At 43.7% G+C, this 23173-nt stretch overlaps 1 protein-coding gene across 3 annotated transcripts in view; it reads right to left on the bottom strand.

Moving 5' to 3' along the window:
• Window positions 1–23173, bottom strand: part of SYT17 (synaptotagmin 17) — a 133785-nt gene that overhangs the window by 98760 nt on the left and 11852 nt on the right. For all 3 annotated transcript variants that reach the window (XM_088476223.1, XM_088476225.1, XM_088476224.1), the window contains exon 2: window positions 5750–5767. In XM_088476223.1, coding sequence (XP_088332349.1) covers window positions 5750–5767 — 18 coding nt within the window. The remainder of the gene's footprint in view (window positions 1–5749; window positions 5768–23173) is intronic.

Genomic DNA, 23173 nt, shown 5'->3' with positions numbered 1-23173 from the left:
TAGAGCCCCCATTAGTAATGCTCCCCAGTAGTAATCCCCCCTATTGTAGTGCCCCCATTAGTAATGCTCCCCAGTAGTAATCCCCCCTATTGTAGTGCCCCCATTAGTAATGCTCCCCAGTAGTAATCCCCCTATTGTAGTGCCCCCATTAGTAATGCTCCCCAGTAGTAATCCCCCCTATTGTAGTGCCCCCATTAGTAATGCTCCCCAATAGTAATCCCCCATATTGTAGTGCCCCCATTAGTAATGCTCCCCAGTAGTACTGACCCCATTAGTAATGCCCCCACAAATAATGCCCCCTGTAGTTGTGCCCACTAGTAGTAATGCCCCCTATAGTCATCCCCCAGTAGTAATGCCCCCTATAGTAGTGCCCCCATTAGTAGAGCCCCCATTAGTAATGCTCCCCAGTAGTAATCCCCCCTATTGTAGTGCCCCCATTAGTAATGCTCCCCAGTAGTAATCCCCCTATTGTAGTGCCCCCATTAGTAATGCTCCCCAATAGTAATCCCCCCTATTGTAGTGCCCCCATTAGTAATGCTCCCCAGTAGTACTGACCCCATTAGTAATGCCCCCACAAATAATGCCCCCTGTAGTTGTGCCCACTAGTAGTAATGCCCCCTATAGTCATCCCCCAGTAGTAATGCCCCTATAATCGTGCCCCCAGTGCTGGTGCTTCCGACTGAAAAAAAACAAAACAATACTTACCTTTAGCCCCGCTCCTGCTTCCGCTGCCGCTGCCATCCGGTCTGACCGCGGCTCCTCGGATCTATGGGAGATACATCATGACATCATGACGTCCCTCCCATAGTGCTCTCTGCCGGAAGCCGGAGCTCAGGAGTGAGCTCCGGCTTTCGGCTGCCGCTGCAGGGATGGAGCTGGGTGCCTGCTGATAACAAATATCAGCGGGCACCCGGCAAATGCAGCCTCCCTGCGACAGCTAGCGGGGGAGGGGGACCAGCGTATTTTCATTTTAATTTCTTTCTTGTAGGTTTTTTTTCAGGGGGGGGACTCAGTAGCGTCCTCTAGGTGTCGGCGCTCCGGGCGATGGCCCTGTTAGCCCGCACCTAGAACCGTCACTGACAGGGGAAATATATATTTCCCGCCCCAATTAATAAATGTAATAAGTTGAGTATCAGTAGAGGGCTGTAGCCTGAGGGTAAACACTGCTTTTCTAGCCACCCTTAATTACCAATTCTAATATGATTAGTACATTTGGCTGTGACCTCTTTAAGCAGCAATTCAGGTGTCTGAGGGCTGGTTCAGCAAGGAACGCAGTAGCTTATACACACGCAATTGGCTGATTGTTGCATACTGTGCATGCGTATGCATCGCAGTGCGCGAACTAGCCACTGCGCTCGGGAGTGCGAACGCAGAGGATACACTGACCAATGGCAGATTGATTGACAGGAAGTGCCGTTTGGGGGTGGTGACGGGGAGGTGGTCGGACGAACAGAGGCGTGCCAGTGTGTTTCAATGCCGTTGCATGGGCGTGCATAAATTATCCACATCGTTACCAAATGCCGGCTGAGGCCTCATAGCGTGCGCTGAAGTAAGCAACTCCTGAGTAATGTCTGGGCTTCTCTAACTGTCCGATGTTACTCGATGTTACCAATTCATTCTCTATGTTGCTAAAGTATACAGATGTGAGTAAGGGGAAGTGGGCGTCCTTATGTCAGGCTGCAATCACAATGCGTTTGCAAACATTTAAATATCACCGCTGATATTAGCAACGCAGTTGCGTGCATATAAGCAGAATAGCGATTCGTAGTGAATCAGGGCCTGAGTCTTCATTTCATGCAGTGTGGGTATATTAAGCTAAGATGATGAAAAGAATAAAACCAATGGACGTCTTATTGGCTTTGTAAGATTATTGAAGTGATTAAGGAAGGAAAGGGTGTGAGCGCTGAATTGATCCTACTTACAGCTAGGTCCTACTGTCATTTTGATCCTACTCACAACTAGATACTACTGTGCTTATTTTTTCACAATGCAGCAAAGGTTTAATATTGTAATTTACTATTACAATGGGATATACACTTTAAACACAATTTGTTTCTTTATTTTCATTAGAATGCTCAGAAAAGGGGCATAACCGTGCATGTGTCTGCCAAGAGTTCCATTATCAGGATACAGTACATTCCTGGAATGAAGGAATATCTTTACCAGCTGGCTATGGATACTGAATATATAACTACATGGTGTAGTAGTATCACTACTGCTTGTATTTCTAAATTACATTACATTAAAGAAGAAAGTGCTTCTGTGCACTCAGCTAAAAAACATTATAGCCTATGTTAGAAAAACTACACTAATGGAAATTTCTGCATGAATGTCTATAAATCCATAATAATTCGACACATATTTATCTTCCACTCTATCATACACCCCTACGCTTGGATGAAACTTGCATTTTTGTACCTGTCTTATGCCTCATATGCTCCCCCTAAACAGACCTCTCTCCACTGACATGCTATCCAGATGTTTACAGAATACTCCTCATACTGTTACTATAGGGGGAAGCACATGGACACACAACAATAATACCATGCACAACCAGGGTTGGTGGAGCATGCTGATCTGCACGGGTGCACATAGGGGGGTTTCCAGTTCCCCAGAACCCCCCCTCCCCCTCCAGTGGCTCAATTCACTAAACATTAAAATAATTTATAGCGTCGTAACCACAGCATATTTAAAATTGCTTCAACAGGGCTGCTACCCATTCTAATTAGAGCTGGCAGCAGCTCCTCTAACCTGCAGTCTGCATAACTGACTCAGCTAATGCTCTCATCACACTGGAGAGTGGTAAGTTACTAGTACACATGTAAACAATACATAATATCACTAGGAGTATATACATCTGCACATCTCTGAGAGTATAGTAATTTAAAGCAGTGACTTGTGTATTAATTTCTGTGAATTCACATGTGAGTGTGTGAGTATACACATACACAAATATATATATATAATATGACTATTAAAATTAAAGGATCCCTACTTGGAGCACTCTGGAGTGAATTCTAAGGCTCATAAAGATGAGAAATTTGTACAACTGGTATATCAGAGGATGTGCTAACCATTTAACCATTTGTTTAAAAAAATATTAGTTACAAATTTTGTCACCAGGTGGCGATAAAAATCAATCGAATAGTATTACAATTGCTAAGACAACACTTTTCTCAAGAACGGGTCATTAACCTTTCAGACAGGCATCAGTCCATCAATTTGGACTTGATAAACAAGCTGGCACAGGGTGAATCAAACTGTTTTGTTCCGGTCTTTGTGGGGCCTTTCTTTCAGATTATCCAGCTAGTGGCAGCAGCTAAGTAGTCTGTGTCTTACAGCCTCCTTGTCATCACGTGTTGCTTAAACAATACATGGCTTTAGGTAAAATTCATAGATTCTAAACAGGCCAGTTGGGCAAGGGGCTTTTGGATACACTCTTGGCGTAAACAGTTTCAGAAAATTGCCCGTTTGTGTTGGGTGCCAACTATGTGAGTTTGAGGTTGTTGCAGGGCGCCCAATGGTTTGTTCATGTGGATGCAGTACCTCTGATTTAATTGCTCTGTTCAAGTGCTGCTTAGAAATTCTGGAATTGAAGGCCTTGAATTATAGCATGCATTTGTTCCTGATGGGGGTGGATACTTACACAGCAAAAAAGAGTTTCTATGTACAGTAGTGTCCCTCCAGGCCCTTGGCCACTGGATATTGCCAGCTTGCAAGTCTAACATGCATTGAATTTTTGGCGCTCCCTGCCTTGGGTAACTCAGGATGCATATAGTCTGCTTGTTGTGAGGGTATGAATTGCTTTACCTTTATTCTGCTCAAAATGGAACCTAATTGTCTGTTAGCCTTGACTCCCAGAGATTATTTTTACATTTTCCACCTTCATTTGGGTTACCCATCCCATTCCTGTTATGTCTGCCCCCATTCCCCACCTTTGCTAATTGCCACTATGTGTAGTTATTCCCTGGTTTTCCACGGGCCTGTGTTTGCGCTAATGTTTGTCAAGTTATTAACCCCCCAGGAGTTATTTGATCTTGCAGGTCATGAAAATAGTATATATAGCTGAGGATAACGGCTGCCAGTGAGGACCAGGTAGAGAATAACCTTGTGGACTCCAAACTACAACATTTTTGTGATAATAGTAAGTTGATGTGCACTAGTTTACAGATTTCTTATGTTTTTACAATATTTTCATTAGAAGTAAAGTGCAGCCTGTTTAGAACAAATACCATTTGTCTCTTTATTTGCACAAATATATCTAATTTATGTGCATAGAGTTTGCACAAAAGGTAACATCATACGAAGGTACAAAAATGTTTGTTCTAACGGGAGCTGTGCGGGCCTGTCTGAGGACACTTATACCCCTCATTTTACATCAACATGCAAAAGTTAGATTTTAGTTTACTGAACAATTTTAATTATTTCAATTCGCTTTAAGTGATGGAAAGAGATTATGGAGCAGTTCCCTGGTGTGCGGGAAGCTGCTCAGCCTTCCTTCTACCTCAAGAACATTTTTACATGTCCTCAGAGGTGATGTGATCAGGCCCCATTCTACACTTACATCGGGATGCCTTTTGCCCTTGCACATTAAAAGGTGATCAAAACATTCACCTGGATAATATTGACACATGCAATAAATACAGTCCAAATGTTGAAAAATATTTTATGTAAGGCAGCATCTTAGTAGACAAATGAAAAAAATTATAATGAGTGAAAGGATTAACCATATAGTAGTAATAGGGGCTGGACATACTAAGCATCACATCTGCAATGTGATACATCCCCCCACTTATCGTGTACATACCGGTGTTAATTATGCAGGTATGTACTTAGAAATGCAATTACAGTCGCAATGGACAGCTCTCCTGATAAGCTGTCCTTTGTGATAGACTTGGATAGAGGGACTTTCTGGGTTTAATACCCAGAAGTCATTCTGCACATGCACAGAATGGGGACATCTAAAGATGGAGTTACCCAGCAGATCCATGCTCCAGGATAGTATTGCATTCCGGAGCTTGGTACATATGGAAATGCGGCCAAAACTCAGAAAACTGCATTTTATGAGTTTTGGCCACATTTTCATTCTTAGTACATTCCGTCCTAAGTTTGAACAAGAAGAAGAGACAGCACTGCAAAAAAACGCGAGTACCAATAATAATAGCTTGCAAACAGGTTGATGAGATGTTGATGAGTTTTACCATTGGTTGGTAAGCAGTAATTATGTGTTGGAAACAGATCTAATGCTAACAATAGTAAAATCCATAGAACAAAATAAACCCGAGGATGACCCATCTGACGAAACCACCAAATTGATAGAGGAGAAACGCGTCAGGCTTCTGCTCACAATCAGGAACTACAACTGCTTGCTGCTCAACTGTCATAAGATAATATTTTTTTCATACGGATGTTACTATTGTCGGCAGGAGACCGGTTTCCAACATAGGAACAACAAACGTTACACAGATTATATTTCCAGTAGCAGTTCCAAAATGAAAACAGAATGTGGGTGTGTTCCTAGTTATGTATGAGGCGGATAGTGAGGTGCATTTGTGCCCCAACACATTTTACAGTTCAGAATTTATTTTTATTTTTTTAAAATTCTTTTTACAAATGCTCATCTAGATGAAAGCTTATAAAGTTGTTTTTTTTTTTTTTTGTTAAAGTAAAAAATCTGGCTTTTCATGGGAGTGACTGCCATATATAACATTATAATATGGAATCTCAGAATTAAATGTCAAACACTCACCTCATTTATTGGCTCCAACTGTCCTTTTTCATATCCACAATGAAGCAAATGGAAAAAATAAAACGAACAACAAAACCAATTTAGTGTTTGTTTTTTTACAAGATCAACTGTAAGTACAACTTATTATATTTATATAATTATAGTACATTAGTCTTCGGTAGGAATTTATTATTTACCTTTGTATCACTGCAGCTCTGTTCTATAACATACTGTATACACTCTCTATTTACGGTATATGAATTTTGGTAGACTTGTATCTTGTGGTAAAATAATTTGCTGCTCTTATAGAATCCTTAGGACTCAGTTAGCTGACCAGTGTTACAAACGGAACACACAGATCACAATATAGAACAAGTATCGTTGAAGCTAAAACACGCCAGACCCAAATGCTGGTGCATCGTCAGCGCTCAGTATTTCAACTGTTTGGGACTAAACCCATGGCTTCTACTGATGTTTGTATGAGAGCAGCATTGTGCAGTCAGAGTTCAGAGCCATTTCCTCATGTTGCGTTCCCACCTTGGCAAAATCTTACTAGGCTTTTATTAACCGCTTGTCTGATCGAGCCCTTAGATCCCACAAATCATTGATCATTATTGGTTAGTTAACACAGACATACAGTGGTACTAAACTTTAACCCTCATTAATTTAGCTCTTGCCTAGTATTTTAATAGTCAGAGTCTAATGATCAGTGCGTCTAGATAATTTATAATTATATTCCCTCATGTGCCTCTAACTAACGAGTCTCACAGACCTATCTCCCCGCAATGCAGGTTTCTATGTTCTCAAAGCTTCTGATTTCTTAACTGCATTCTTCAGCTTTTCTAAAATGCTAAACATATAAATTATAAATAGCAATATAGAGTTGACCGTACAAATAGCCAGTTTGCAATTGCATATGTGCAAATATGGATCTTCACACTTCCGCTTGCCTACAGTGTCTGTAATTTGGGATACATTCATCTTAAGATATGTACAACCTTAAATCTAGCATAGAGACAAGTTCAAACACAAATGTAGCAATCATAATCATCAGCTCGAAAACTAGCTTCCGTCTTGTGTATTCTCAATATTTAAAATATATTCCAAAGATATGAGTAACCTAAAATAAGACCCGTCGTCATTCCATCCATATAGGTTATACAACAAAGCTTAAAGAACAAATATTATATAAAATAAAAGATTGGATTCACAGCTTAAATATGTTCACAATTACCATTAATATGTTGTTTTTTTTTAACCTCACACAACTTTAAGTCAAATTTAAGTTTTCCAAAGGTTGAATAAGAGTTTGACAATGGTGGTTGGAATTAGTGCATCTAAAGGTTTAGGGAGGGTAGAGGATTCTGCCCAAATTTTCTGGAAGGGACCCTTTAAAATAAAGTATGTACCAGTAATATAGGATACAGGCACACAGTTGGGATTGGGCTATCAGAGAAATGGGGAACAGGTTAATACAGACAGGGTAATCTTGATGGCAATACCTAAACGGCATGTGGAATCTTAAACGGATAAGACATTGAGTTTGTTTCTCAATGGATATGTGTCGCAGGGGAGTTGTCAATGTAAATTGAAATAAAGAGTGCGATAAACGTGTCAGATTAGATTAAATTATGTAGTAACAAATATAAAAGTATATTTAAAAAAATCAACAGAACATATGGAAAATAAGCAATGTTAAAATACAGAATTATTATATAGGCAGGGGATCACTACGTATGTCCTATGTATGCAATACTGGGCCTAATTCTGAGTTGTAAGCAATGCTGATTTTACGGAGTTGAGCGATTTATCAGTAAACAGCGCATGCATCTAAGTCACACAGTGCAAATGTCAAGGTACATTACCGTAGTCACTCACAGTCAGGGAACGTTTGGGGGAGGTAATGAACAGTAATGGGAAAAAACATAGGCTTGTAGTGACATTTCGGGGCGTGTCACGTCCTGCAACTGCGAGCACATACGTAAGGCATATGGCTTTGGCGTCTCAGTTCCCACAGCCATTCTGCAGGACCATAGACTCACTCAGGACTGCAACAATCGAATGATCTGCGACCGATGCTGCGTCTTTGTACGCAGATGCTGCAACATATTACACAGATGATTGGATTTGCAGGTGGGAGTCTCAATACATCTCCTGGCAGCTGCAACATTTGCATATTTTCGCATAGTCTACAAATTTGAATCAGGCCCATTGTCACTTAATATTATACTTGTTTTCAGGTTTTTTTATTGTTTTTATTTTAAAACCTGTAAAAAAGCTATGGTTAATTTTTAAAATATATTTATAGATTGTATTGTGTGTATAAAATATATATAAGAAAGACACCAAGGGCCTGATTCAGAGCCGCCTGCAATCCGCAGGCAATGATGATGTACATGTAGTGAAGCGATTCATTGCAACTGCGCATGCGCAAAACTTCGGTGCAGGCATTACACATTGTGAACGCACAAAGATGCTGTTGCGATTAGGACAGACTGTATCAGGAAGGTGGAGAAAAAGTGATGGGCGTTTCTAGGCGGTGATTGGTAGTGCATGCAAAAATGGTCTGTTCAGTGGGCATATTATGGGAGTGTCGCTGATATGTGAATGCAAGCGGCAGTATTCACAGAAGAACATCCATAAGCATAGGCCATAGTCGGACAGGTAAACTGCACCTGCCATAGGGCTGGTGCAAGGGTCGATGGTGGTGGGTAAGGATACACCAATCGGTATTACAGCGTGCACTGGCGCTTAAAGTGGGCATCTCAATCCTTGCACATTCGGCAGCATGGATGTACACGAGAGAAGGAGCTTGTAGATCATTTGCATAAACTCGCAGACGGGCGATGGCCAATAGACACTGATGCATGTACTTTTGAGGGCGACTCGAGCCCCAACTGGACAGGAAAAGTTTTTGAAAAATAAAATATATATATGTTATTTTAAATAGGTCAGTGCAGATATAACAATATAGTGCAGAATACAAATAAGGTCACAGACATTGTTCAATAAAATCCAAATGGGGTGTAACATTTTACACAAAATTCAATAATTCAAATAGTACCATTCATGGTTATTGTTACTATATATGGGGGAAGGAGGGTAACGGCGTTAATAGAAAATTCAGGCGTATTTATAGAAAAGTTATACAAGGACTATTCCTTCATGATCTAACCAAGGAGACCATACTTTAGTAAAATGATGGTCCCTTTCATAAAGGAAGTGCCTAATCTTTCCGTGAGAGCCACATGCCAGATGTAATGTATCCCTGTAAAGAGGGCGGGACTGAGCATACTTTTCCAGTGCTTAACTAAAACACATTAGTAGCTGGGACATTAAATTCGTAAAGTGCTTAACCAAGGACAAGCACCCTGGGGTATTTTATTACTAAAGCCTCTGTCATAGAATTGATAAGAGCAACCATGTCCCAAAAAGGAACAGTTACAGGGTATGACCAACAGATGTGAATAATTATTCTCCTGTGAAGACAGTCCCACCAACAGACAGGATAGAATGTACAGTACATCTAGTACAGCCTATCAGGAGTATAATACCAACGGTAATAGATCTTGTGGGAAGTCTCTTTCATTTTGATCAAAGAAGGATTTAGCAACAGCTTTTCTTATATATTCCCATCCCATGCATCATCATCAAGACAGGAGACCATGATCCATTTCCCATGCCAGAAGAGCCGATGTCCTCAGGGCCAGCTCAAGGAGGGTGGAAGTGTCCCCGCTCTCCACCCTTCGCTGCCGGATTCACTATATGAACTCAGGGAGACGGAAGGGTGGTGGTAATGATGGTACAGTGAGTTCTGCTCGGCTGGGAGGAGACGGGGGTGTACTGTGAGGCCTGGACCCCATGACTTGAAGCACACCCCCTTGAAACAACCACGCTCCATTCACGAGTGAGCGTGCCTGAGGCGCGTGCACAGGGCGGACTGCCAGGGCTGATCTACAGCCTCAGTCCATCCCTGGGTATTACTAGAGTAATATATATATGTATATCCACTAGGCGATATATTGAACGATAGCGACGTTATCGTTCAATCATTCATTATATTGTGCAGTGGATATGCCGTAATGACCAGTGATGCATGCTCACACTGGTCGTTTACGACGTCGCTCATCGCCCAAACCTGCTGTCCAACCTGACGATATTGTCAGGTTGTGCAGGTTCGGGAATGAGGGAGGGTGTCGGCACTGAAAGATATATCGTTCAGTGTGAGCTCGATGTCCACTGCACAATATAATGAATGATAACGATATCATTATCATTCAAACATTCATTACTTCGCCTAATGGATACGCGGCTTTATAGGATATTTGCCATAGGATAAGAATACGAAGCCAAAAGGTCAACACCCCATGCAGAAATTTACCAGAGACACCCATAGTTTCTAGAGTAGAGGTCATGAATCACCAGGAGATCTATTCAAATGCCCTTTTGGGATTAAGGGAAGGTACTGTATTATAGTCAGAGATCTTCTGGAATGCACAACCTGAAAAATACCTATAATACATATCAAAATCTCCCACGTCTGTCATTCCTGAAGAAAACCAACCTGATCGAGGGAAGGAAGAACTTGATTTAGGCATTTAGCATAAATCTTAACAGCATTATTGATAGAAGAAACCTGTCAATAGCTAGCACAGTTATGCGAGTCCTTCTTACCTCCCTTATGGATCACAACTATTGTGGCCTCCAGTATTTCCCTAGGAAATGGATCCCCCTTAAGTATCTTATTAAAGTGCAAATAAAGGAGAAGCAAATCCCAATACTTCTTATTGTATAAAGCAGAGAAATCATAAGGACCTGACGATTTACCAGACTTTAAGAACCTGACAGTCATTGAGAGCTGTGGGAGCTGCCAGCATCTGCCACCTGAAAGGGACCTGTTATCCTGCAGGGAAGGTGAACTGCTTTGGGATAGCATTATGACCCCTAAATGCTATTACACTGTGCCTTTCTGAAAAGGTTTGTATGGTACGCTGCCATCTTGTTTTCATTTGAGACATATATATATGATGTGCAATTGATATCTTTTTTATGAATAAGTGTGACAGTACTTCATTATGGGAGACTCCATTTTGTGATTTTTTTTGAGGTGCTGTCTGACACTGAAGGGGTTCTATCTGGAGTGTGTTGGAACAGAGGGCCTGATGCAGACCCGCTCGCGAGCGCTGAGCGCTCGCAAGCGGGTCGATGGTGCCCTAGTGCGCATGCGCACGATGGAGGGAGCGAGCCCTAGTGCGCATGCGCACGATGGAGGGAGCGAGACCATCTTTTCGGCCGCTCGCATAAGCTGTGGGTGGTCACCCACAGCTATGCGAGCGGCCAGGAGGCCGCTCCAATAACGTGTAGGAGGGCCCTGATCCAGAGCGAGCGCTCTTGTCAGAGTGTCTGGCTCTGAATCAGGCCCAGAGTACTGTTTTATTTATATATATAAGGCGGCACTCAGAGACTTCAGTATCAGGTAAACCAAGCACCCACTGTGGAGTGGCTTTAATGTGACATCATAACACATCACATACACCGCTACTCCACAGTGGGTGCTTGGTTTACCTGATACTGAAGTCCCTGAGTGCCGCCTTCATTCATTTTTTGTGTGTTTATTTGGGGGAGCTGTACCCCTTTGGAGGGCACCAGAGCCATTTACAGCTGAAAGGACTGGTGAGTGCCAGGTCACAATTGGATATATATAGATTTATATATATATATATATATATATATATATATACAGTCAGGTGCATAAATATTGGGACATTGACAGAAGAGTATGGAGAAGGAAAGGAACTGCTAATGATCCAAAACATACCACCTCATCAGTGAAGCAAGGTGGTGGGCATGTATGGCTGCCAATGGAACTGTTCCCTTGTATTTATTGATGATGTGACTGCTGACAAAAGCAGCAAAATTAATTCTGAAGTGTTTCGGGCAATATTATATGCTTATATTCAGTCAAATGCTTCAGAACTCATTGGACGACACTTCACAGTGCAGATGGACAATGACCCGAAGCATACTACAAAAGCAACCAAAGAGTTTTTTAAGGCTAAAAAGTGGAATGTTATGCAATGGCCAAGTCAATCCCCTGACCTGAATCCGATTGAGCATGCATTTCACTTGATGAAGACAAAACTGAAGGGAAAATGCCCCAAGAACAAGCAGGAACTGAAGACATTTGCAGTAGAGGCCTGGCAGAGCATCACCAGGGATGAAACCCAGCGTCTGGTGATGTCTATGCGTTCCAGACTTCAGGCTGTAATTGCCTGCAAAGGATTTGCAACAAAGTATTAAAAAGTGAAAGTTAGATTTAGGATTGTTTAGTTTGTCCCATTACTTTTGGCCCCTTAAAAAGTGGAAGGCACATATAGAAACCGTTGTAATTCCTACACCGTTCATCTGATTTGGATGTAATTATCCTCAAATTAAATCTGAAAGTCTGCAGTTAAAGCACATCTTGCTTGTTTCATTTCAAAGCCATTGTGGTGGTGAATAGAGGCCAAAATCTGAAAATCCTGTCAATGTCCCAATATTTATGCACCTGACTGTATGTGTGTGTATGTATATATATATATATATATATATATATATACATAAGATTTAAGTAGCATTAACAATGCTTTGGATTTTTGGTAGTTGGTGTTATCTGTCTGAGCTTATCTTTATGATTTTAGGTAAAGTTATTCATTAGGTGAAACCACATCAATTCACTACATGGAACTCACAGGGTGAAGTTGTTGCTATTCAGTTGGCTGGAACCAATTTGGCAATGTTCTGACTTGCTGATAAACATTGATGGATATCGAAGAGAATTAGGTTGGGGAGGAACTATGAAGGGAAATTTATCAAACCTTCAAAAGGATGGAGAAGTTGCCCATATCAACCAATCAGCTTCTGCCTAGCATTTATCTAGCAAATTCTATAAAGTTATAGGTAAACGCTGATTGGTTGTAATGGGCAACTTCTTTACTCCCCACTGGTTATAATATTTAAGACCTCTCCCCCAAACCCCCTCAAGATTTAAATGGGCTATTCAATTTGGTGGTAAAGGGTGGATATACACACAGGTGACAATCTGTAAGATGTCTGTAGTGATATGTTTTGGGGAATGTATAGTAAGAATTATTGCTATATGCAAAGTACAATTATCAAATGTTAGCAGTGTTGGTAAATTAACAGACTAAATAAAATTAAAATGTATGTTGTGATTAGTTATTAACATGCATATTTATTCAGAGGAGATAGGGGCCATTGGGTTTGGAAAGTTAAAATATGAATCTTATTTTCCAAGATGTATTTTAAAAAGATTATTCAGAACTCAACAATTCGTGCGGTTAAATTATTCCTCAGGAAAGGCTGTTCTGACTGATCAAAATTTGTATTTCTCTCTCACTACCTTACTGCATGATTGGAGAGTACACTGCTGCCTGATCTTTTGAATACGCATTTGTTATGGGTCAAGAAGTAATTGTAGCTTACACAATCATTATGCTGCTTTGCATATGTCTGTATCTGTAACCTGTTTCCCTGTGTGTTTTCTTCTGCGTGGTGTCAACCTTGAGTACAGCTGTGTCCATGTGCTATGTACAATGTAAAGAAATCAGTCGGCCTGAAACAGGTGGACACAGTGGCGATGTTGGACGCAAACGGACAATGTTTTCAGTCTGTGCATGCGTCGGAGTTGCACTGCGCAGGCGTCCGAAGGTTGCCATTGAAAGCCACAGAACAGATTTGGACACAGAGAGAGGCAGTGCCCCAAGTAGTAATGCTCCCCTATAGCCATGCCCCCAGTGCTGGTGCTTCTGAAAAAAAAAATCCAATTAAAAAACAAACAATACTTACCTTAAGCCCCGCTCCTGCGTCTGCTGCTGTCCGGTCCGACCGCGGGTCCACCACGGACCTATGGGAGAGTCGTCATACTCATAGTGCTCCCTGCTGATAACAAATATCAGCAGGCACCCGGCAAATGGAGCCTCTCTGCAGCGGCTAGCGGGGGGGACCGGAGCTGTATTTTTTATTTTTTTTCCTGGGGACTCAGTGGCGCCCTCTAGGGGCCGGCACTCCAGGCAACTGCCCTGTTAGCCCACCCCTAGAACCGCCACTGCGTGCAGTGCTCTGTTCCTGACACAGTGAGGGAGCCGGCACTGCACACAGACTGGTCCCCGGGGGCACTCCGCACCTTCGGGACTCCTGGAGTGACTAAAACTAGGGTTTTCGGGCCATGAGGACATGCCCCCGCCAGGACACACCTTTTGCCGGAGCGGAGCCGCACGCACCACACTGGGTCTCACCACGGGGAGGGATGCCACTGATAAGAAGCACAACAGACCTTGGCATGGAAAAAAGCTGCAGACGCTGCTTCATAGCACTTCGTATACAGATTCAGACTCAGTAGCACACAGATATACAAGTGTCGCATAGCAAATTAATCTGCAGTTTCGTAAAGTGGTTTTGCCGTATCCACTGTGACGAAGATGCATTTTTTGGGCAAAAAAAGAACACAAAAAGTTGCTCTGTACAAGTTGAGTCAGACGCAACCTGGTGCGCAGAGAAGGGTTATTTGGCGTGACTGCAGCAATAGTGCATCAGGGCACATCTGTAGCTTACTTCCTATGGACTCGGGTTCCCTCTGTTTTCTTCCCTTATTCTACACTAAACAAGTGGTACAAATGCAGTTTGTGCACCTATGGATGGATATACACTCAGGAGCCATCTACATGAAGACTGCGGCCCTGATTCTGAGTTGCATGCTATGGCGATGTCCGATAGAGTTGACGTTTTGTTTTACTGCGCATGTGTCTAATTTGTGCCATCCTGATTGTGTCCTGATTGTGTTTATACAGAGTCGCAGTTGAGATATCAGACATACGCACAGAGAAGTAAATTTAAAATGTATTGGGCATTCCTGGGCAGTAATGCGGAGGTGGCTAATCATTTGCACGAGATGATCCATCTTATTTATGGGTGTGTTATGGGAGTGTCGCAGGCGGGACAGGTTATGGGAGTGTCGCAGGCGTGACACTAAAGTCTTTTCATACACAGGTCCTGATTCAAAGTAGTACCCGATGGTTTGCAACAAGCCGGTCACAGACGTGTGACTGTCAAAAAACGCACACACGGAATGGCTTCCGGAATGTCCTCATGAGATTCCTCTAGCTTCCTACCAAGGGCCCAAAACATAAATGTAGATTAACTGGCTTCTAACTAATGCCCTAGTGTGTGTGCGGGTCCATTTGTGCACCTGTAGTACGGAATTTATACTGTAAGATCCAAGTGGACAAGAACTGCTGTGAATGGATAAACATTCTGTAAAGGGCCACATACTGATATGCACTATATTAATAAAACATAGTATAGTAATAGCAATAACAGGCAACGTACAGTATACACTATTTACTTGCACTCTAGCTCTAATATTGCTCCATGAACCAAGAAGCAACGGATATAGGCCCTCATTCAGACCCACTCGCGAGCGGCTGTCCGCTCGCAAGTGGGTCGATCGTCCCCACTGCGCATGCGCACGACGGAGGGAGCTCCGTCGTGCGCATGCGCGAGACCCGACGAGCGAAGGACTTTCCTTCGCTCGGAGTGTCTCATCAAAGGGGGCGTGCTGTCGATGGTGACTGACAGCACGCCCCCTTTGGTGGGCGTGCCGGGGGCGTGCCAGCCAGACGGAGGCGTTCCCAAGGGAACGCCTACCGTCTGAAGCCGGCCCCACTGACATCACTAGTGATGTCAGTGGGAGTGATTTTGGCTCTGATAGAGCCAAAATCGCTCCTGGCCTTGCGGTTGAAAAACCCAACCGCAGGCTTTTGCTCGCAGTTTCGATGGTCGCAATGGTCAAGACCATCGCGACCGTCATCCTGCACGCTCGTATATGCTGTGGGTGGTGACCCACAGCTATACGAGCGTCCAGGAGGATGCTCCATATTAATGGAGGTGGGCCCTGATTCAGAGCGAGCGCTCTGGTCAGAGCGTCCGGCTCTGAATCAGGGCCATAGAGCATAGCAGCAATCTCTTCAAAGGGTCCCTGCTATGTCTGTGCAGGCAAATGAACCATGTATGTAAGCTTCTGGTATTTTATGTCGGGAGGCAATCGGGAAGCCGACTGCCAAAATACCGGCAGCCGGCTTCCCGACTGTCTTATCCCGGCAAGGGTGAAATGCCAGGCATCTAGATATAGACGCCCGCATTTCCCCGACGCTGGGAGACCGGCGCCCGGCATCACGATCGTAGTGATGCCGGGCGCCGCGAGCGGACAGCCGCGGGGGGGGAGGGTTAGGTTTAGGGCTCCCGGGGGGGACTTAGGGTTAGGCACCCCCCCGGGAGGGTTAGGCTAGGGGGAGGGAGGGTTAGGCACCCCCGGGGGGGACTTAGGGTTAGGCACCCCCGGGGGGGACTTAGGGTTAGGCACCCCCCCGGGGGACTTAGGTTTAGGCAGTGGGGAAGGGGGTGGTTAGGGTTAGGCACTTAGAGGGGGGATTAGGGTTAAGCACTTGGGGGGGAAGTTAGGGTTAGGCACCCCTCAGGAGGGTTAGGGTTAGGGGGGTTAGGTTAGTGGATACTTACCTATCCACGATCGGGATTTCCAGCGCTGTCGGGCTTCCGCTGCGTCGCACTCTGCTTCTGTCGGGCTGCCGCTGACGGGAATCGTACCGCCGGCCATGCGGCTGACGGTATTTCATACCAATTCCTTTATGTCTGCCCATAAATGTAATCTGTTTGTAAATTTTAAAAAAAAGATATTACTTCCCATCTGAGAAGAAAAGAACGCCCTATAAAAAGTTCTTGTTAAAAACAAAATGTTATGGAGCATACACACGGTCAGATTTGTCAGATGAACGATTGAACGATTTGAACGATTTTACCAAAGTTTTGAACGATTTGAACGATTGAACGATTTTTGACTGCATTAAAATGGAATAGTCCAAGTCTGACTGCAAACACATCAGATGTCAGATATCGTTATCTGACAAACGGGAACGCGCATCGTTCATCATCCATCGTTCAAGCATTTCAGATATGTCAGATTTTCCTTCAGATATGAACGACTGAACGATTTTTAAATCGTTATCGTTTCAGATCTGAAGGAAAAATCTGACCGTGTGTATGCATCATAAAATAGATTCTTGGTGAAAATGAAGCATCACCAAATGTAAACAATCCTTTGGAGAGGAAAATATCTTTATGGTGCTATGTAAAACTTGTTATAAATGATATGTTTGCCAAGCTGACACACTTGGTACATTATTTGTCATCATACTATACACATTAAGCACTCACTTATCAGGTGTATTCATTTTTCACTATTCCAAGTCTGACAGGTCTATACTCTTTTGCACAGATCATTAACTCTATATTTATTCATAGAGTGCGTTCAAACTAACCAGGAGACAGGGTTGGAGGTGTACAATAAAGTCAAAAGTTATAATGGGGGAGTGCCTATATACCTGGGAGTAAATATAGTGGGCCTTTTTTACATGCTGGGGGCCACACCATCTTGGAAGCATAAGTGTATTCTATCGCTAATTTGGGGTCCCACTAGGCCCCAGACAGGCCTAAGCCCCAGTTCTTTGTTCCCACCACCCACCCTCTTGGCGCACCGAACTATATGTAAGAACAAATATTTATACATTACATGTGCCTATCAGAGCAAATAAATGGGCCATGTTACTGAGCAATAAGATGTCCGCACTGGTCCAGTCACTTGTTCGCATCCATGTAGATACACTGCCTGAGGTGTATAAGTGACAGCAAAACAGGCAGAGAATCGCCTCATCTGTTGTCCAAATAAGAACCTCACAGGACCCATCTCTCTGCCAAAGACGGGCTCTAGGATACACTATTGGCTTTCTCCTCCTGCCATTTAGCATTTCATTTCTGCAGGGTTATGTGTTCAGAGATACATGGGACTGATCTGACGGAGTACTAAATGAAATAGTTGTAGTGTACGGTATAGCAGAAATAAAAACACTCAGGACACGCTGTAGCGCCGACTTTTTTATTATGGAAGGGCTGCAGTCCAATGCATTGGCGGTGGCAATGTCCCTGAAGTCCAAATGGTTGTCACCCTTTAATTGGCACTGCGGGTGGTGCTGGGAGGGATCCGATTGGATCCCACTTACATTATGGGCTTCTCTTCGCAGAGTGCTGTAACACTATCTGAAGATGGAGTTGCCCACTGCATCCAAGCACTGTATTCCGGATCTTGGTGCATATGAGAAATGAGGTCAAAACCCAAAAACTGCATTTTCGGGGGTTTGACCACATTTCTTCCTTTGCTGCATCCCGCCTGTCGAAGCTGGATAATTGGCTAAGACAGAATCAGTTTAAAATTAGATTGGAACGATGCCATCTTGCGAATGGCCACAAGACACCATCTTAGAAAATGAGATCTGCACGACGCCATTTTGCAAATGGCCGTCCAGCGCCATTTTAGAGAAACTCACACTTAAGTACATACAGCGATGCTATTATTAGCATCATGCAACTGCATATTTCACCATACCCCATACACACATTAAATACACGCAGTTGCGCTAACATGACGCACATTAGCAAATACATAAAATCCTGCAGGCGAACGCTGTTTATTAGCTTCATGCGTACGCATCTTCCCTAAGTTACATATAACTAACTAGCGTCTTTTCCCAAAACCCCTCATACTTACACACTGCACACTCACATAAAAGGTTCCATAGCTCCAAAGTGTAATATTCAAGGGTTATCCATTTATTACTAATGTTGTGAAATAAAGACTATTTTGATATCTAAGGTTTAGTACATGATAAGTAAACCGTGTTTAGTGTTGTACTGATCTACTCTGTCTCAACAGCTTTCCGGTATCATCGGTGAGAAGATCGCAACATGCATTTTCAACTTATGGACTGTAGAGAGTTAAAACACTAAAATGTACTGTGGGCCGGATTCAGAGTCGCTCGTAAGCGGCCGCTCGTTCGCTCCAAGCGATGTTCGCACATCTGCGTATGCATATGGGTCGTAATGCGCATGCACCAACCAGTCATTGCGGTCGGAAATCGAGCGCTCGCAAAATAGTGAGTGCCTGCTAATTTGAGTGACAGGATGAGGCGTTTGTGGGTGGTAACAGGGGAAGGTGCTTGAAAACGGGGAGTGGTGATCCGAACGCAGGCGTGCCAAAAGGTCAAAACGGGCGTTTTAAGGGTGTGCATAATTAACAAAGCAGTGTCATCGACCACGTCACTTGGTTGTTTCTTAGCCTGTACTGTTCGCATGATTGCGGTAGGAAAATCCAACCACAAGCACTGCGAGCAGTTCAGATGCCTTTTGATGTACTCGATTAATCAAATAAATAGCGGAGATGACGTAGTATGCGAGCGGCCAGGGAGCGTCTTTACAAAATAGCGAGCGCATGTTTCGTTGGCTCGCTCAGACATAGAGGCGTCAACAGACCGCAAAGAGCAAGCGCTCAATTTAAATAGCCGGCCCCTTTTTCTGAACGAGCGAGCGCAAATAGCGTCCGGCTCTGAATCAGGCCCAGTGTAATGTTAGCAGCTTAGATTTGCATGTGGCGGGAAAAAGGATACAAAGGGAGGTTGGAGACTGTTTGTATCCATTTGAAATTGTCCAATAAATGATCCTGTAACCAAGACAATTTTAAGAAGAACCAATGGAATCAAGCCAAACTTATCTATTGTATTCCCAATCCCTGCAAGGGTATAAATGTGCGTACAGACTGCTGATGCTGTTGACGGAGGTTTCTTGCTGATGCCGGTAACTGGTTCCAGTGCGCGTGCGTATGTATAACTGTACCTTGGGTCTGTATGATTTCTTTGCGCTAAATTGTCTTTAGATCACAGCGTGTAACCTACTGTTTTTATGTTGAATAATATACTTTGTGCATTGGAAACACATTTCAATGTCTGAACGCTTTTATTTTACTGTATGACTGCATACGCAAATAGCGTCAACTTAGAAGATATAGGCAGGAGCGTATAAAGGTTTAGAAGGTATAGGCAGGATTGTACCAAGGGTTAATCAGGGTATAACATGCCCCAAGTCAAAAAAGACAAGAAATTACACATGGTGTATTACATTCAAACTGGGTATCCCCTTAGTGTAGTGCTATGGGCGGAATTCAATTGTTTCCAGTCCCCATCGCGCCCGAAGGAGCTATTCAATTGTTGCTCCTGTCGGGCACGATCAGCTGCCAGCGCTCCATTTCAGCTCGCAGCCCCAGACGGGTGCGAGCTGAAATCGTCGAAAAGTGAACTGCACATCATCATGAATGTGCAGATGAATGATTCACTTGCAGTGACAAAGCGGTTAAACACTGGTTTGGTAAAGCAGGATCTGGGAATGTGGGTGTGTGGGCAGGCCAAGCCAAGGGTGGTGGTGGTGACAGCATGTATCTAGATTAGCGCCACCCCCACCTAGTCTTACCCCCTCCATGTCTCTCCCCATCCCCTCTGCTCCATCATGGCTCCCACCCTCTCCCCCTCTCCTATGCTTACCCCGGTGGACAGTTTTCTTTCAGGTCTGTCCCATCTCCCTAGCTGGTAGTGGAAGTGGTTGGGGCATGCGCCCAGGCTTCCACTGCATGCACACTGGGGAAACAGGACAGCCTTACACAATTATTATATAGATTTTTATTTCGAAACTGGAGCTGATCAGTACATTTCTACCAACTCCACCCAAAATTGTCTCCAACTCCACGCTTAACACGCTGACTCCACCGCCCTGTTGGATACATCACATTTATTGAGAGCTGGTATGGAAAAAAAAGGAAATAATTTCCTTTCCTTGAATACTCCATAGAAGCCATATATTTCCCATCCATGAAGTTTGCTTTTGTTCTGTAGAACAGCCTGAGAAGATTCCCAAGGACACCGAAAGGAAGGAGGAGTCACACTATTTACCTTCCGGACATAAGGAAATGATCAGGTTCTAATTTGCTCATATTTCATATAAAATATAATTATAGTACAACCTATGTACAGATTAGAGACATGTTGCTCTAAATAGCGCTACAAGGCTCATTGTAATTGACTGTTAAAGATACTTTATTCATATTCAACAGAATCAGTGATCTACAGTAACTGGCCAAGCTGCTAGATATGCTTTTACTCTTTGGGGTAGCAGAACAAAGGCATGCTGACACTTCTGCCCAAAAAAAGAACAGATAGTGTAAACTACTACTATACCTGATACTAATCTGTTTGAAATTGATTCATTTTATTATCAGACATGTTAGTAAAAGTGGTTGGAAGATGACCACACCTGTGTGCCGTTGCCTCAGCACTTCTTTATTTACACCTTCTCATCTGGCCGTCAGCGTCATGCTTGGTGTAGCAGCGTGGGCACACGTTCCTTCTCACTCCTCCCTTCCCTCTTACGCAGTCCATTATGCAAGAAGCTCCCCCTCTCAGACTACACAAGAAGAACGAGGAGCTGAATGGAACCTGGCAGGCAAGTGAAGTGTTTAATGGCTTATTGGTGGGGGTGGTTGGGTTAGCAGGCTGTGGCGGGGGGGGGGGGGGGGGTAATGGATGCTAATGTGGCAGGGGTGGTGAATTTATTAATTATTTGAAAGGATTGGGACAATGAGTGCAGGGTGGGGAGAAATTAATAGGTTCTGACAGGGGGGGTTAATGGGTGCTGGGTGTGGGGAGGTTAATGGGTGTTCATAGTGGGTGCTGTGATGGTGATTTGATTAATTGATTCCTGGAGAGGAATGGGTTAATGAATGCTGGGTTTAGAGTGAATTGATTACTGGATTCCAGAGGGAATTGGTTCATGGGTGCTGGATGGGGGGTAATACAGAGGGGTTAATGTGTAATACATTTACAGACAGGTGTATGATGTGCATATGAATAATGACTCCCCCTTCTCTCATAAACACGTGATTGTGGTTTTAAGTATATGGGTTTGAACAGTGTATTGGAGGGTGTAGGGGTGGTAATGTGAAGCATTGCTTATAGCGCCTAGAAACCTTGCACTGGCCATGCCTGTGTGCTGCCATATTCTGGTGACATTAACCAGCTCAAGCAACGAAGGGTCGAATTTCAAATCTCCTCCATTTGACCACTGATGTATGTGGTGAAACTAGACACAGATCCTAATGTTTGGTGCTAAGGATCAGCATGTTTTTGTGACTCCAAAATACCAAATGAAATACAGCTACTCTAGATTACTTACCAAAATGTGATTGTCACAATCCTGGCTAGTTTTTCACCTTTTGCCTTGACACTTACCCCTGTCAACTGTCCCATGGATCTGTATGTGTATTCACCTGGGAGAACTGTCCTGATTATGCTAGCTGCAACACTTCTGTGTATGCATTTGGACTGTGCTCTCCTTTCCACATTGATGATTCACCTGGGTCCTTTCCTTGTCTGTGAACACTGCTAGTCTTGATTGGAATTGCAGGTGTAGTTCTGACTCTCAGTACTGCAGATATGTTTGCTCCCTCTGCATGTTGTGCCCTCCACTACTCAGAATGCTACTGCCAGAACACCTGACTGTATCCACCAATTCCTGCGAGACCCAGGATATAAACATCCTCCTCTCATAGCATTCGGGGCCTGAACATCTTGTTACTTCCCGTGGTGTACAGATTGTGCTATTTCTGTCTCCCTGTGTACAAGTGTATCCCAGGCTCCTGCTGGCAGCAATACCTGGCACATCTGGAAATCCTGCTGGTTCCCAGACCAATTCATCTGGTAATCCTGCTAACAGCTATACCTGGTGTATCCAGAAATCCTGCTGGTTCCCAGACCAGTTCATCTAGTAATCCTGCTAACAGCTATACCTGGTGTATCCAGAAATCCTGCTGGTTCCCAGAACAGTTCATCTAGTAATCCTGCTAATGGCTATACCTGGTGTATCCAGAAATCCTGCTGGTTTCCAGACCAGTTCATCTACTAATCCTGCTAACAGCAATACCTGGCACATCTGGAAGTACTGCTGGTTCCCAGACCAGTTCATTCAGCAATCCTGCTAATAGCTATACTTGGTGCATCTGGAAGTCCTGCTGGTTCCCAGACCAGTTAATTCAGCAATCCTGCTAATAGCTATACCTGGCACATCAGGAAATCCTGCTGGTTCCCAGACCACTTCAGTCAGCAATCTTGTTAATAGCTATACCTGGCACAATCCTACTGGTTCACAGTCAAATTCAGCAAGTCTTTCAGTTTGTCTAAAGAGAGCCTCCTCACTGTGCTCCCAGAGCACTTTCTACCTTCCAGTGAATAATTCTCTTTACGGCTTCCCAGCTACACCAAGTAGCTCCCATGCTACCACCATTCTCCATACGGCTTCCCAGCTGCACCAAGTAGTTCCCGTGCTACCACCATTCTCCTTACGGCTTTTCAGCCGCACCAAGTAGCTCCCATGCTACCACCATTCTCCATACGGCTTCCCAGCCACACCAAGTGGCTCCCATGCTGCCACCCTTCTCCA

The sequence above is a fragment of the Taudactylus pleione genome, unplaced genomic scaffold (assembly GCF_031769625.1).
Source record: "Taudactylus pleione unplaced genomic scaffold, aTauple2 ptg000184l, whole genome shotgun sequence".
In the NCBI taxonomy this organism is placed as follows: domain Eukaryota; kingdom Metazoa; phylum Chordata; class Amphibia; order Anura; family Myobatrachidae; genus Taudactylus; species Taudactylus pleione.
Note: the sequence above shows the minus strand (reverse complement) of the source record. Positions and strands in the feature narration are given on the sequence as shown.